The sequence below is a fragment of the Plectropomus leopardus genome, chromosome 17 (genome assembly GCF_008729295.1).
Source record: "Plectropomus leopardus isolate mb chromosome 17, YSFRI_Pleo_2.0, whole genome shotgun sequence".
NCBI lineage: Eukaryota > Metazoa > Chordata > Actinopteri > Perciformes > Serranidae > Plectropomus > Plectropomus leopardus.
The window spans coordinates 19,619,435-19,633,175 of NC_056479.1; the positions used below are offsets into that span (position 1 = coordinate 19,619,435).

Genomic DNA, 13,741 nt, shown 5'->3' on the forward strand with positions numbered 1-13,741 from the left:
ATGTCATGACCGGTCACGTCACCTCAACCTTTGGGATATCTCTAAATCGCCTCTGCAAAACAGTTGATTTCATCTCTTTAGTGTATTTCTATGCTCATAGAAAGCAAAGGAAGACATATAAAATTCACCTCTGCAATGCCTTTTGATTATTTTATCATAACATTTATCAGGTACACTTATACATTCACAATATATGGTGATAAAATATGTGAATGAAGTGGAATCTTGGTTTGTTTTCTTTGGGTGAATGAGGATCTTGAGATGAATTTGAGGATTGCCTCTGATTTACATATTACACATCACATTGTAAGTGTGTTGTACAGTGTGACACCTGGTCTTGGTAATGAGTTGGTGTCAACCCTTCAAAGTCTTGTTTTTGTCTAGGTTTCCATACACTCTGGTCTCGGTCATGACTGTCTTGGCTACAAATTTGATTCAGTGTACAATTAGATAAAACAGACAGAAAGCATTCAATTCTTACATTGAAGAAGCTGGAACCAAAAATGTTTGGAATTTTTGCTTAGGATTTCAGTCAGCAATTATTTTGATATCGATTAATCATTTAGTTGATTTATTTGTGTATTTTTTAGTTCTGACTTTTAATGTCTAGGGCTGTACCCGACTCAGAATTATGTCAGTCAAATCATATTCAGCTTTTAAATGTTTTAGGTTTATTGTTTTGTTTTGTTTTCCATATAAAGTTTTCAAGTTTGAATTGGCTTAGTGGGATGTTCAGTGTGACTGTGACATTCACATAATGTACTAAACATGCTAACTGCATGTGCCGATGGATTGTTAATGTGCAACAACAATTGCTGACACTATAAACAAAAGCCGGAGACTCTGTCATACTGAGTTTCTTTAAGCTGTAAATTCACCACTAAATTCTCAGCAGAAGAGTCGATAATGCTTTCTCAGCGATTTATGGTGCAGTGTCTCTCTTCCTCTGTGCCGCTGCCTGCATGTCCAGAGCTCTCTATACCAAAGATTAGCGTGAAAGTCAAGAGCACTCACTCTGCAGCAAAATCTTGGGACCAAAACGACCCCAGCACAACCACTGCACAGCACACTGACCAAAAAAAAAAAAAAAAAAACACTGCTTGACTTATAGCAATCTCAGTTGACTAAGAGGTTTCAAACTGATTATTCAAATCTCTCACTTTCAAGGGGCAGCCCTACACATTTCTACTTTCTAATAATAATACAAAGTAGAAAGTAGTAGCTAGAAAGTAATAAATGAGATTCCCGACTCAGCCATAAAACTTAAAACTCAAGTTTTACAGGCATATGACGGATCTGGTGTTTGTTATGTTCATCTTACTGTATCATTGTTTGTTCCTTGTGCTGTTTTGTGTGCACTTTCTTGTTTAAATGTGTGCATTTTAGAGGCCTATTCTAAAGTTGAACATTGCAAACTAACTTATACTATTAATGTCATGATATGACGTATTGGTCTGTGCTATATAATTGTCCCTATAAAGTAAAAAAAATACATAACATGAACAGAAATAAGTCCTGAGCCATGCAAGCGTCTAAAGCAGTGTTCCTTTTTATCACTGTGTAGACACAGCTATATTTTTGTCTCCACTCTCAGACTTATAAGGTGATGAAAATATGAACTTAACTAGTAGCATCCCTGAGAGAGAGAGAGAGAGAGAGAGAGACAGAAAGGTGGCCGGGGTGGGTCCAACCACACAAACACTCGGCACTGAAACTAAACAGTTGCATGGCGTTGCATCAGGTGTGCGCTCATTATTCCTGGTGGGGCCACATGGAAAACAAACAGTGTTAATTAAATCCCCTCTGCTTGTTAGGACTTGAGTACATTAGTGCCATACACAGAGTACATTGCTAATATAGTTCCTAACATTTAGAGGGATAGATGGGGGTTTTATGGTTGTGGTATTATCCTCAATGGAGCGCTTGGTCGTGAAATATCCCTTCAGTCCACTGCTTGCCCACCCCCACACTTTTTAGTTTATTTGCATCAACCCATTAGTGTTTTACACCAGAGTAACATTTGAGGTAAAGATTATTTGACAAGGCTTTTTTTAAATCCTAATTTCCTTAGAGAATGTGCTGTAAAAACTTTCTTAAACTTTCTTGTTCTTGTCCTTAGAAATTTATCAGAACTGACTTTGTGTTGATTAAGAAACCAGCTGCGGTTTCTTTTTGCATGTCTCTAACTTTTCCATTTCTGCCTGGCGTTTGTGTGTACTTTTCAGATTGTCCATGAGCCCAGAGGAGCACAGCGAGTTCTGGAGAAAGGTCCAGTTCACGGTGGATAAAGACGTGGTGAGAACAGACCGCAGCAACCACTTCTTCAGAGGAGAGAATAACCCCAATGTGGAGATCATGAGGTCAGACCACTTCTCTTCATTTCCTCTTTTTTCCTCCCCACTTGAGATCTCTATCTCTGCCACTTTCACCTTCTCTCAATCCATCCTTATCGTTCTCATTCCTCAGCCCACCGCACAGGCGTACCTATTCATTTCATATTCTGAACCCTGGGGGAGCTGCAAATGAGTTTCATGCTTTATTGACTCTGACTAAGCCGTCTGAGCACTTTTGATGCATACTCAGAGCTAATGGCTTTCTAAACGAGGAGCAAGAGGATTTAAATAGCATATTAGTTTAGTGACTCTCATCGTGGCTCCTTGTATTTGTCTAGGTATTATGTCTTATGCTGCGTCTGGGGCAGGGTGATCCCAGCGCAGCACATGTCCAGATGCAGAGTACTTATCTCGTGCTTCCTCAGTTATCTCACATCTATTGTACTGATGCTGTCACAGATAACTTTCTCCGGGTCATTTAGTCTAAGCATGTAATTTGATCTGAAGATACTTCTTATCATTTTCATCTTTAACACAATGTTCTTACATTGTGTGAGATTTATGGGGAGATTTAGTGGCATCTAGAGGTAAAGATTGGAGATTACAACCAGCTGAAACTTCTCCTGGTTAGAAGTCCTTCAGTGCTCATTTCTCAGGAGTGTGCTTGGGTGGTATCTACTTCATCATACTTTAATAACTTAAACAAATTTCACCGGGGTACACGCCCTCCACCGGCAAGTTGGCTTTTTCCACGAAGCTCTCTTAGCTTTTACAGTGTAATAAATGAACAGTATAAATTCACAAAATGATAAGAAAGTTAATATTCTTTCACTTATTTTCCTTAGTAAACAGAGAACTACAGCCATGCACCCTCTAAATTCAAGTGTCTCTCTTTCATCAAACCTAGACCTACGTTGGCTTGATCGCCTTTTTAAAACATCTTAAAACACTCTTCATTCCAACTGCACAAAATTTTCCAAACATGTAACCACTGCAAAGTCTGCTTCCTTCAAAACCCCTCCATCCTCTTAGTTATTCCGGATGACATCTATTTTTACTGCTAATATTTCACTGATAACATTAAAACAAACTCCTTCGGGTTTTCCCTTTGTTTATGCAAGCCTCACATGCGTGAGGACTGCCAGGGAAGTTTACTTCAAAGTAGCACCCATATACAAAAAAAAGATCATTAATTAGCTCCCTGGTTACCAGAGCAGTTGGCATAGCAACCGCTTAAGCAGGGCTTGTCATGGTTTTTTTCTGGGCATTACCAGCAATGCAGAAACACATGTTGGATCAGTCAGTGTTTGGGTGGGACCGTACTTTTCAGTGGTTTGGCTTGCCTGCAGTGTCGTGAACATTTCTTTTTAAGAGACTGCCAAAAAAAGGCAAGATGTTCATGAAACACTATTGCTATATTGTATTAGATTTTTTTTTTATTTTTTATTTGATGTAATTGAGATATAACAACAGCACTAAAATGTTTATGGCTGTTTTTGACCCAGGCGGATTCTGCTCAACTATGCAGTGTTTAATCCAGACATGGGCTACTGCCAGGGCATGTCTGACCTGGTGGCCCCCCTGCTCACTGAGATCCAGGACGAAAGCGACACCTTCTGGTGCTTCGTCGGCCTCATGGAGAACACCATCTTCATCAGCTCACCGCGTGATGAAGACATGGAGAGGCAGCTGGTAGGATCATTCTGTGTGTATGTGTCTTTGAGTCAGGCACATGTGTTGTGTCATAGAAAAAGAAAAAAAGATGGAATTATGTTTCTGCGGGAGAAAACATAAAGACGCAGGTATATACCATCAGAAGTGCTTGTCGGATGGTCGAATAGCTTGCCAAATGGACAAATAGCTTACATCCTCAATCATGTGGCCACAGAAGCATAATTCCAGCCTGACAATGCAAAAATCTCACTTAAAAATGTTTGATTTTGTCTGTGAGACAGTGTGTACCCTCTCTGACTCACCTCCAGATGTACCTGCGGGAGCTGCTGCGTCTCATGCTTCCCCGCTTCCACCAGCACCTGACCGGACTAGGGGAGGATGGCCTCCAGCTGCTCTTCTGCCACCGCTGGATCCTGCTCTGCTTCAAACGAGAGTTCCCCGACACTGAGGCTCTGCGTATGTGGGAGGCCTGCTGGGCACACTACCAGGTCGGGGCAAAGTCTGAACGCCTCCTTTGCATACAAAAGTTTGTGAGAAAAACTTTGCATAAATGAAAACACAGAAGCGCTTGACTGTTGTCTGTTTCACTAGAGCACCACATTTTTTAAAATGATTTTTCAGGAAGCAGGCAGAAATGCGCAGTTAACATTGTCTGGAAAAAAAAGCCCGTTATCCCTTTTAAGCCTGTCACCACAGACCATTTTAATCCTCCTAAATACCTATAAAACATCTTCTCACGTCTTTTTTTGAGGGGCCTTAATGGTTTAATTCAACAGTGATTAGTAATTCTCTCAGTAGAGATTCAACATCATAAAATCCCACGTTTTGATTTATTCACTTTAAATTGAAGTTTTATATTGTAAAAAGTAGGAGAAATGTTAACGGTACTTAAGCAGGTCTTAAATGTGCAGTAGTTTGAAGATCTTAGATATTAAAAAAAACATATTGAAAATACATCAAGTCTTTTTGCTTCATGCCATCTGTTCATACTTCCTGTTTTATCATCAGCTGCAGGTGCAGATAGAGGAGATAGCAGAGTGAAACCCAGGGTTCTCACAGTCATGACATTTTTGGGCATGATATAAGAAACATGATAATAAAAACTTGCGATCATAGTATTACTAATTTAAAATCTACTGCTTGCTTCGCTGTAATAATAATAATTATAGCTTATTATAGCTATAATTATTATAGCTTCCAAGGGTACCCAAGGGCACTTTACAGAGTAAGAAAACAAAAATAAATAAATACACAAAATGGAAAAAAATAAAAGCAGAACTTGGTTTCACTGTAAATTAGCATTTTGTGCTTATCTATTCTCTGTCTTTCCTTTTTGTCTGTGGTAACCTTCAAATTGCACCCCGCAGCAAGGACACAACTAAACACAGAAATCTGGGACCACGTTGTCATTAGGCCCTAAATAAAACCGCCAATTTGCAGATTTTCCTGCATTTGTCTTTCACTCCTCACTGACCTCTTTCTTTACAGACGGACTACTTCCACCTGTTCCTGTGTGTGGCCATCATTGTTCTCTATGGGGAGGATGTGACAGAGCAACAGCTCGCCACTGACCAAATGCTGCTCCACTTCAGCAATCTCTCCATGCACATGAATGGGGAACTGGTGCTACGCAAGGTACACACCAGTGAATGCTCTTTGTTTTCTTGCCTTAATGTCACTGTGTGCACCCAAAGTAAATTCATTCATCCTAAACTGTTAAAATACTCTGTGGTTTATGATCAGGCTCATAACAGACTGCTGCATTTTATTTCATTCATGCCGGTGTTGTGTTTGCATTAAGTAGCTTTGCCCAGTGCTGCAGCAAAGCAGCGCTGTCTTATTGTAACCAGCCCACAGAGGCCTTGAGCTGCTAAATGGGATGCTGCCATGCCATGCAGACAATTTATGATCTGCATCCTCTGCTACGGTGTCTGTGTCTGCGTCCTCATGTTTATGGATACTGCGTTAGTGCTGCTGTAACCACAGGCAGTGAGTTCATGTTAGCATGCAGCTGGCGTAACTCCTTTTGGTGTTGCCCGAGATTTTTTGCAGCCAATGCACGCTGGCTTTTTAGCTTTAGGTAACACACTGCACTGCTGACCTTGACATTGTTTTGTTTCCAGCATCAAGGGTGCAGGTTTCATTTCAACAGTGGTGGAGACACATATGAATACATGGTGGTCTGGGGGTCCTCCTGCAGGAAATTATTAGGGTCAAATATTTCATTTCCTGCATTCTGGGGATTTTTATGCACCTATTTATTTAATTTAATTTATTGTTTGTTTTTACAGGGGCAGCACACATTTAAAAGTAATTGCACCAGAGTTAGCCAGCAGCTAATTTGCATCTGTTGTCCCTGGGCAGGTAAACAAAAAACAAACACACAGAACAGCAAGTAGCCTATACTACCTAAAACATGACAGTACATACAAGTCCATAAATATGAACATTTGACCACATAAAATTGATGGAAACAAGTGGAAATGTCTTTATCATGTTAAGGAAAACACGAAATTCAGACAGCAGACGACAGTTCAAAATATAAAAATATAATGGAATAAAATGCAATAAAGCTCTTGGGCATTCTGTATTGCTTTCAAATATTTCTTCCCCTGTATGATCAACTTTTCTCAGTGGATGAGAAAAGTCAGTCTCTGCTGAGTCAGCACACATGTAAGCATGATTTACTCTTTTGTTCCTTTTGTTTGGAGAAGGAATGTCTTAAAATATGCATGTGGCACCAATTACATCAATAGTGAATTAATCATTTTTATTTGATTCATAAACCTCTACGCTTATATAGCCCGTAAGTGTTTCAGCAACATTTTTTCTTATGTTCAAAACTTTCTGCTCATTCAAAACATATCTCACATATCCGTGTTTGGGGAAAAAATGCTGTACTTTTCGGAATTAGAATAAAGTCATTGTGCATCTGCTGCACAGTGCGTTATTCAGACCATCTGACAGACACAGAACTCTGTTCAGGACTCCTGTCTCTGGATGAGACAAAGTCTGAGCAACTGTGCTGCGGTAGACTTGCTCACTTAATGCGAGTCCCATGTTTTTGATTCTTTACCAAAAAAATCTGGTAAGAATTGCTTTACCTTGCCAATTAGGACTTCAAAACTGTTTTGAAATGCAAAAAAAATAAATAAGTGCAATTAATCACAATTAACTATTGAAATTCTGCAATATTGTTTAACAGCCCAAGTTTCTTTGTTTAATATCCATTATTAACTGTTTTGCATTCACAGATTTTGTTTCTTGTCCAAATTTCCAGTCACTCTGTGACATATTGTAGGTCATTTTTCTCACTTTCACCCTGCTCTTCCAGGCCCGCAGCCTTCTCTACCAGTTCCGCCTTCTACCCAGAATCCCATGCAGCCTGCACGACCTTTGTAAACTGTGTGGCCCGGGGATGTGGGACAGCCGCTACATCCCCACTGTGGAGTGTTCGGGGGAACACCCGGACTCGCAGAGCTGCCCCTATGGAGGCACCTCCACCCCCCAGCCCTCCTCACCCTCCCTGTCATCCACACCCTCACCTAACCCCACTCCCACGCCTCCGCCGGAGGGCAAGAAAGGCTCCAAAACCCGGGATATTTTCACCTTCCGGAAACAGTCCTGAGGCGGAGGCTATGGGGAGCTTTGCTGGTCTTGGCTCATGTTGGTACAGCGAAGGTTTGGATCCGTCTGCTAGATTCCTGAACGATTTGCCGCCCTCTGACTCCTCTCCCCAAAGTCCCTGCTTCTAGTTTCACCATCTCATCGAGGACTTTTATCACTTGATCCTCTCGTGTGGTGCACTGTGGAACACTGCCTTACCAGAATGTTATTCGCAACGTTCAGCATCACAGGAATCAGAGATGAGGACGGTTTGCTGCCGGAAGTCGAGCGGCTGCTTCCCTCTCTCAGCAGAATGAACAATCACCAGGCGCTGTGTTGGTCTGGAGCTACTTCAGGTTCGAGTCTGCTGCTGGCTTGGCAAACTTCCACGGGCTTTGTGGGCAGGGGTCACGTCAGGGTCTGAGGCAACCAGGCTGAAATGGTGCAGACTCTGTGCGGGTCAAATGAAACTGGAGATTCATTCACAGGACTTGAACTTGAACTTTTAAAAAAAATGTTCCCGTGTTCTCACAATGGAATATTTGTGTGAATCTCAAATTACACAAGCATATCTCCAGCCTGAGCAGGACAATTTTTAACATGAAATCCAAACCCTCGGTGTTAACAAAGAACCTAGGATTTTAACGATTTACTGGTACTTTTTAAGTTTTATTTTGTTTTCATTTTCAAAGAACGTTCGCGTTTCTATCAGCAGTTACAAATATTTAGCAATATTATATCCTTGCATGAGCGATTCTTGACATATAGAGGGCACAACATGTTTGTTGGAAAACACTCGAGCCCAAAACAGAGGTAAGAATGTGTTTACATGACAAACACATCATCATAGGGCTCTGCATATTTCCTCATCAGAAAAGCAGTAAGGAACGTTCTCCTAATCTCTCTCTGTTAACACGATGCTTCCTGACAGGCAGGAGGAAGCTCTGCGTATGTTTCCTTCTGATAAAATTTCTGACACAATCGTCCATGTTACCTGTGAAGCAATAGGAGCTTAATCATGTGCACAAAACCATTATAAGATATATTTTCCTTCGTGAGGTTTCGGGATAGATGCGACAGCACTGTCTGCCAAAGAAAGAATAGATCACGTTTTTTATCTTGACAGAAAAATTAACGGCCTTGTGTTTTACTTGAAGTTTGGCTTCTGCGTTGAACCATGTTCAGACAGGGGTGTGAAAAATCGTCAGCACCGCGTTTCGTTTTCCGGCATTCTCTCCACTTTCACCTTAAAACGAATGACAACGCACTATCAACACGAAGAATCAGTCCACATGAATGTATATTGAGTTTATTTGCTTCTACTCACTCGACAGTGTGAAAGTGTTCGGTGTGTGTGTGTGTGTGTATAAACTGGAGTGACCCCTAAACATCTGGTTATGAGTTGGAGAACATGGGCCTCCCCCCACTGACCAATCTCTTTAATTATAGCAGTCATCATGGGGAGGAAAAGAGAAGAAAAGTAAAGCTGGCTGTTGGGACGCTTCTGAGGAGGAAAAAAAGACAAGAGAGATGGAAAGAGATGATTTAAGCTTTGCACAAGGATCTGATCTGCATGTTGCCTCTGTGATTTGCAAGTCTCAGATGTAAAGATGGTCTCCACTCTGAGGCTTTTCCTCGTGAGCTTTTGAGTTGACACTCCCGGGGGCTGAAAACGTCTTCAAATTGCTGCTAAAATGTAACATTAAGACCCTCAGTCAGCCCCCCTTCCTCTCTCCGTGTCTCTCTTGTGGTCTCGCGCTCTCTCTCACTCAGCAAGCAGTCTCTGCAAATGACATTCATAACTGCTCCTTTTCTCTGTTAGTTATCATGTGCAGCTGCTTGTTGGAAATGCCCGCAGAGTTTTGAAGATTGGGTTGGCCGTGTTGAAACAAGCAGAGTCAGAGATGCACGATGGGAAAGTAATCAAACTGTGAGTGTGTGTGTGTGTGTGTGTGTGTGTGTGTGTGTGTGTGTGTGTGTGTGTGTGTGTGTGTGTGTGTGTGTGTGTGTGTGTGTGTGTGTGTGTGTGTGTCTGTGAACTCCTTAATTTTATTTAAGTCCTCATTGAAATCACATTGTCTGCACAGGCACCGTAAGTCACGAGCCTATTTAATGACCACTCCGATTTAATGGAGTTTTGAAGAGTCGTCACTGAATGTACAATGTTGCTGTTGATTTTTATGATTTGTTGATGTATTACTGTGCACATCTCAGAGAAAAAGAGCCTATTCTTATTCTTGGTATTAATAAAAATTTTAGGAAACAGGCATACTTTCAAGAAACATCTAAAGGAAATGTTTCACTGAACAACAAAAGCGTGCAATTTATAAATGCCTTTCTGACAATAAATGACTTGTGATTGTGATTCGATACCAAGTAAAGCAATGCTGGGATTTACAGGACCACCACCAACACTTTTCATCATTAAACACTGATCAAGTGGTAGCATAAAGTCTGTGTATTGCTTTGTAATTTATCGAGTAAGCATGGTTGTCAGAAAAAATGAATACAGAAAAGTAATCTAAATCATTTGTTACATTTTTTTTAAAAGTGCATTCATACCAAAGAATATCAATAACTCAGTATCAATGACCTATCTAGCATTATATGATGAAGTTGATGCTATTGTAAATAAAATAATAAAAATAAATGGAGGAATTTATAGTACAAATCCCGTTTTTATTACCAATAATAAGATAATAATACTACAGTTTCCTTGACCCTAGTTTTTAGTTTTTACTATTAAAACTTTATTAAATCCTTCTCCAGTCATCACAAGTTTTTATTTTTCACTGTATTTATCTATTTAAGAAAAAAAGAAATATTATAAACACAAGACAGTGAAGTCAGTGTGTACAACCAAATATCGTCATTGAGGAGGAAGCATTTCACATAAAACGAGGCACTCTGTGCCGCAGAAAGATACAAATACTTTTGTAGTTGTTGCTATATGATCAGAGAAAATTGAGGAAAATTGCCTTGAAATTTGCTTTTGCTCAACAGATATAAAACCTACAACTACCAGAATGCACCTTGCCACAACGCTCCCACTGATGATGTAATGTGAGCGTGGACCGGTGTTTTGGGTATGTGTTTCCCCCTGTCTTAACCTGAGCCAAACCCATAAATTTGAATGGTTTGATACTTGTAACACTTATTACTTTGTGGTTGTGTTATGAACCTTAGTGTCCAGCACTTTTTTAAAAAAAATTTAAAACACTTATATAATTCTATTTTGAATTATTTATATCTTATAGATAGATAGATGTCATTTTTTTTATTACATATTTTATATACTGCATTTTTTATTATTTAAAATGACATTTTAACATTACAACTATGATCAATGCACCCAAACAATGGTGAACCATAGTAGCTACATAACCAATCCTTCCTCTGTCCCCTCCAGAGAATGTGGGCCAAATAAAAATATAAAACATATTTTTTTATTTTATTTTATTTCATAAAAAACGACTATATGTTTTTATTTTATTTTATTTCATAAAAAATGACTATATGTTTTTATTTGATTTTATTTTATGTTAGGTTAGGTGCTCCTCCCAGAATTAACCATCGAAGGGGGCGCTACGCATTATAACGGGAGGGGGGACACTATTTGTGGGACACACTTTTCAACTTAACACCGACCGGACACGGACCTTTTTTTCAACAAGAAACAATATGGCGGTTAGCGTGCAACATCGGATTACAGCTAACAGGTAAGATAAAATGTGTTTCTTATATTTTAGGCGACAGACAGACGACGCAGTAACAGCACGTCGGTTTATATTTGAGGTGCGCTGTCTAGTTTTCCCGTTTGGGTTGAGTTTTGGCTGAGAAAAGTTTGAGTTTTTCCTCTGAATGAGAGCAACAACAACATGCTAGTACTCCGGATTTGTTGCTCCGCGAACCGGTTTTACCAGCGAGTGTGGAAAGACGCCGTAAGACGAACGAGTTTCCAGCTTCCTGAAGCTGTTTACCTGATTTTTCAGCAGCTGTTAAACCAATAACCGTGTCACCTCCGGGACAGAGAGCACAAAAACGCTGTTGTGTCTGCACGAAGCTAACTGACTCACCTGAGAGGACACAGCTAGACTCAGCGGTCGGTTTAGTGCCTGAAAGCTACACTTGAATAAGCTAAAAGTAAAGATTTCTTACCAGAAATTGACTTCAGCTGAAGGTAAAGGCATGGCAGCTTTATTTTTAGGGCACATGTTATACAGCAGGGCAATACAAAGTGCTTTACAGAGCATTTTGTTGCTCTGTGAAGCGTAGAGACTTGCAATAGATGGGGAAAAAATATAAAGATAAAAGTAATCACGAAGTGATTTACAATAATTAAAGAAATCAACATTAAAAGTAGTAAACAGGGTTCCTGCGTATCCTTAAGTAGTCTTAAAAGGAATTGGACTCGGTAATCTTAAATTAAGGCCTTAAGTGGTATTAAAACGACTCACATGAATATTTTAGAAGTCTTAAAATGCTCAGACATTTGAAGTAGGATTTTATGTTTTTTTTTTCTGATGTTGCATTGTAGAATCTAAAAATAAATAAATAAATAAAATGGTAACATCTATTTTTTAAAAAATAATCTAATAATTTTTTTAAAACTCATTATGATGGGAATTCAAGCTGTGGAATATCAAATGCAGAATGAGAAGCTGAAAATTGCCAAGAAAATCAGCTAAAAATGACAGATCTTTCCCACTTCTTGAATTATATTATACAGTAATATTGTCATTGTCTTCCATGTGTTCCACTCCAAAAAGGTTTTGTTTTGGGTTGTTTTTTTTACATTTGTCATAGATAATCTAACTTTTTCACTGGATACAAAAAATGTTTTATGTTATAAACATTAGAGCAAAATAAAATTCATAATATCCTCAATTTTGACTATTATAAAATTGAAGTGGTAATAGGAAAGTCTTAAAATGTCTTAAATCTAATTTACCTTAAGCTGCAGGAACCCTGAGCAACATATATTTAAAGGTAAATATATTAAGAATACTTGAAATAATTCAAAATCGAATTTAAAAATGAATTTGCAGTCATTACAGAGTGGAGAAGACAGTGTAAAAAAGTTTTAATCTTTAATTTAAAAGTGGTTAGAGTCTTGGATTGTCTGAGATTGTCTGGCATCATCGAGGGTTGTGCTGCATGATAACAAAACGCTGCTCCACCATGTTTTGTTCTAACTCTTGGGATTGTCAGAAGTAGTCATATTATTTCAGTAAAAGTCTTAAAGTATCTAATATTTACTGTAATTAAGTATTAAAAGTAAAAGTACAAGTAGGTGCTGCTTATAATAAAACAGCCAGAGTTTTGAGTTCTGAATTTTATTTCTTCATAAAGTACACAGACTTCTAAAATGCAGCGTGCGTTACAATTAAAGAAAAAACAACATGTTTTACCACTGAAATGATTAAAAGAACAAAATCAGGATTTTTCTCCCCTCCCATTCCTTCACCTGTCTGTCCCTTCCTCCCTCCTTGCTTCCCTGTATTTGCTAAGTAATTAAGGGAACATGTATTGGAGTTTAAGTATACATTTTATGTCGGAAATTTAGTGGAGTAAAAGTGAAGGTTGACAGAAATATAAAAAGTAGGTACTGTAATGAAGTATTACTTTGTGACTTAACAGCATTGACTTGAACAAGAGTAAACCTGTTACCATGCATGCCCAATAGTTCATTTTTTTCTGTCTCTCCCAGTTGCCCCCAGTTTTTTGTAACTCCTACAGATCTTTGAGCCTAGATGTGGATTCAAGCAAAAATAGTGCTGGTGTATACAAAGTCTCCTCTGCAGGAAATCATGGTTCCTCTCAGCAAGGGATGTGATGCTGATAAAGTATTATTGAAAATGTCACATTTGCGTCATTGGCATTTTCTGTCTGTGTCTGCAGTACCGTCACTTCTGAATCTGAATATTGCATGTAGCTTTAAAAAAATATGTGAACTTATAAATATTTGAATACAGTTGGAGTTACTTGTTATACAGTACTTCCCAAATTTCAGAAGTCCAACAGCTGACCAGCTTTGGGGTTTTCAGTCCAAAGCACTTACACACATATGTTCCCTGAAGCGAGAAATGAGATGGTATTTTAAGTGTGCCTTGCTTTAACTCTGCAAA

General features: G+C 39.1%; 1 protein-coding gene across 1 annotated transcript in view; it reads left to right on the forward strand.

The window, feature by feature from the left end:
* The window catches only part of tbc1d16 (TBC1 domain family, member 16), a 30,703-nt gene extending 21,139 nt beyond the window's left edge, over positions 1–9,564 (forward strand). The window contains exons 9-13 of the mRNA XM_042504133.1: positions 2,226–2,360; positions 3,839–4,025; positions 4,316–4,495; positions 5,496–5,642; positions 7,342–9,564. Coding sequence (XP_042360067.1) covers positions 2,226–2,360; positions 3,839–4,025; positions 4,316–4,495; positions 5,496–5,642; positions 7,342–7,635 — 943 coding nt within the window. The 3' untranslated portion in view covers positions 7,636–9,564. The remainder of the gene's footprint in view (positions 1–2,225; positions 2,361–3,838; positions 4,026–4,315; positions 4,496–5,495; positions 5,643–7,341) is intronic.
* The last annotated feature ends 4,177 nt before the right edge of the window (positions 9,565–13,741 follow it).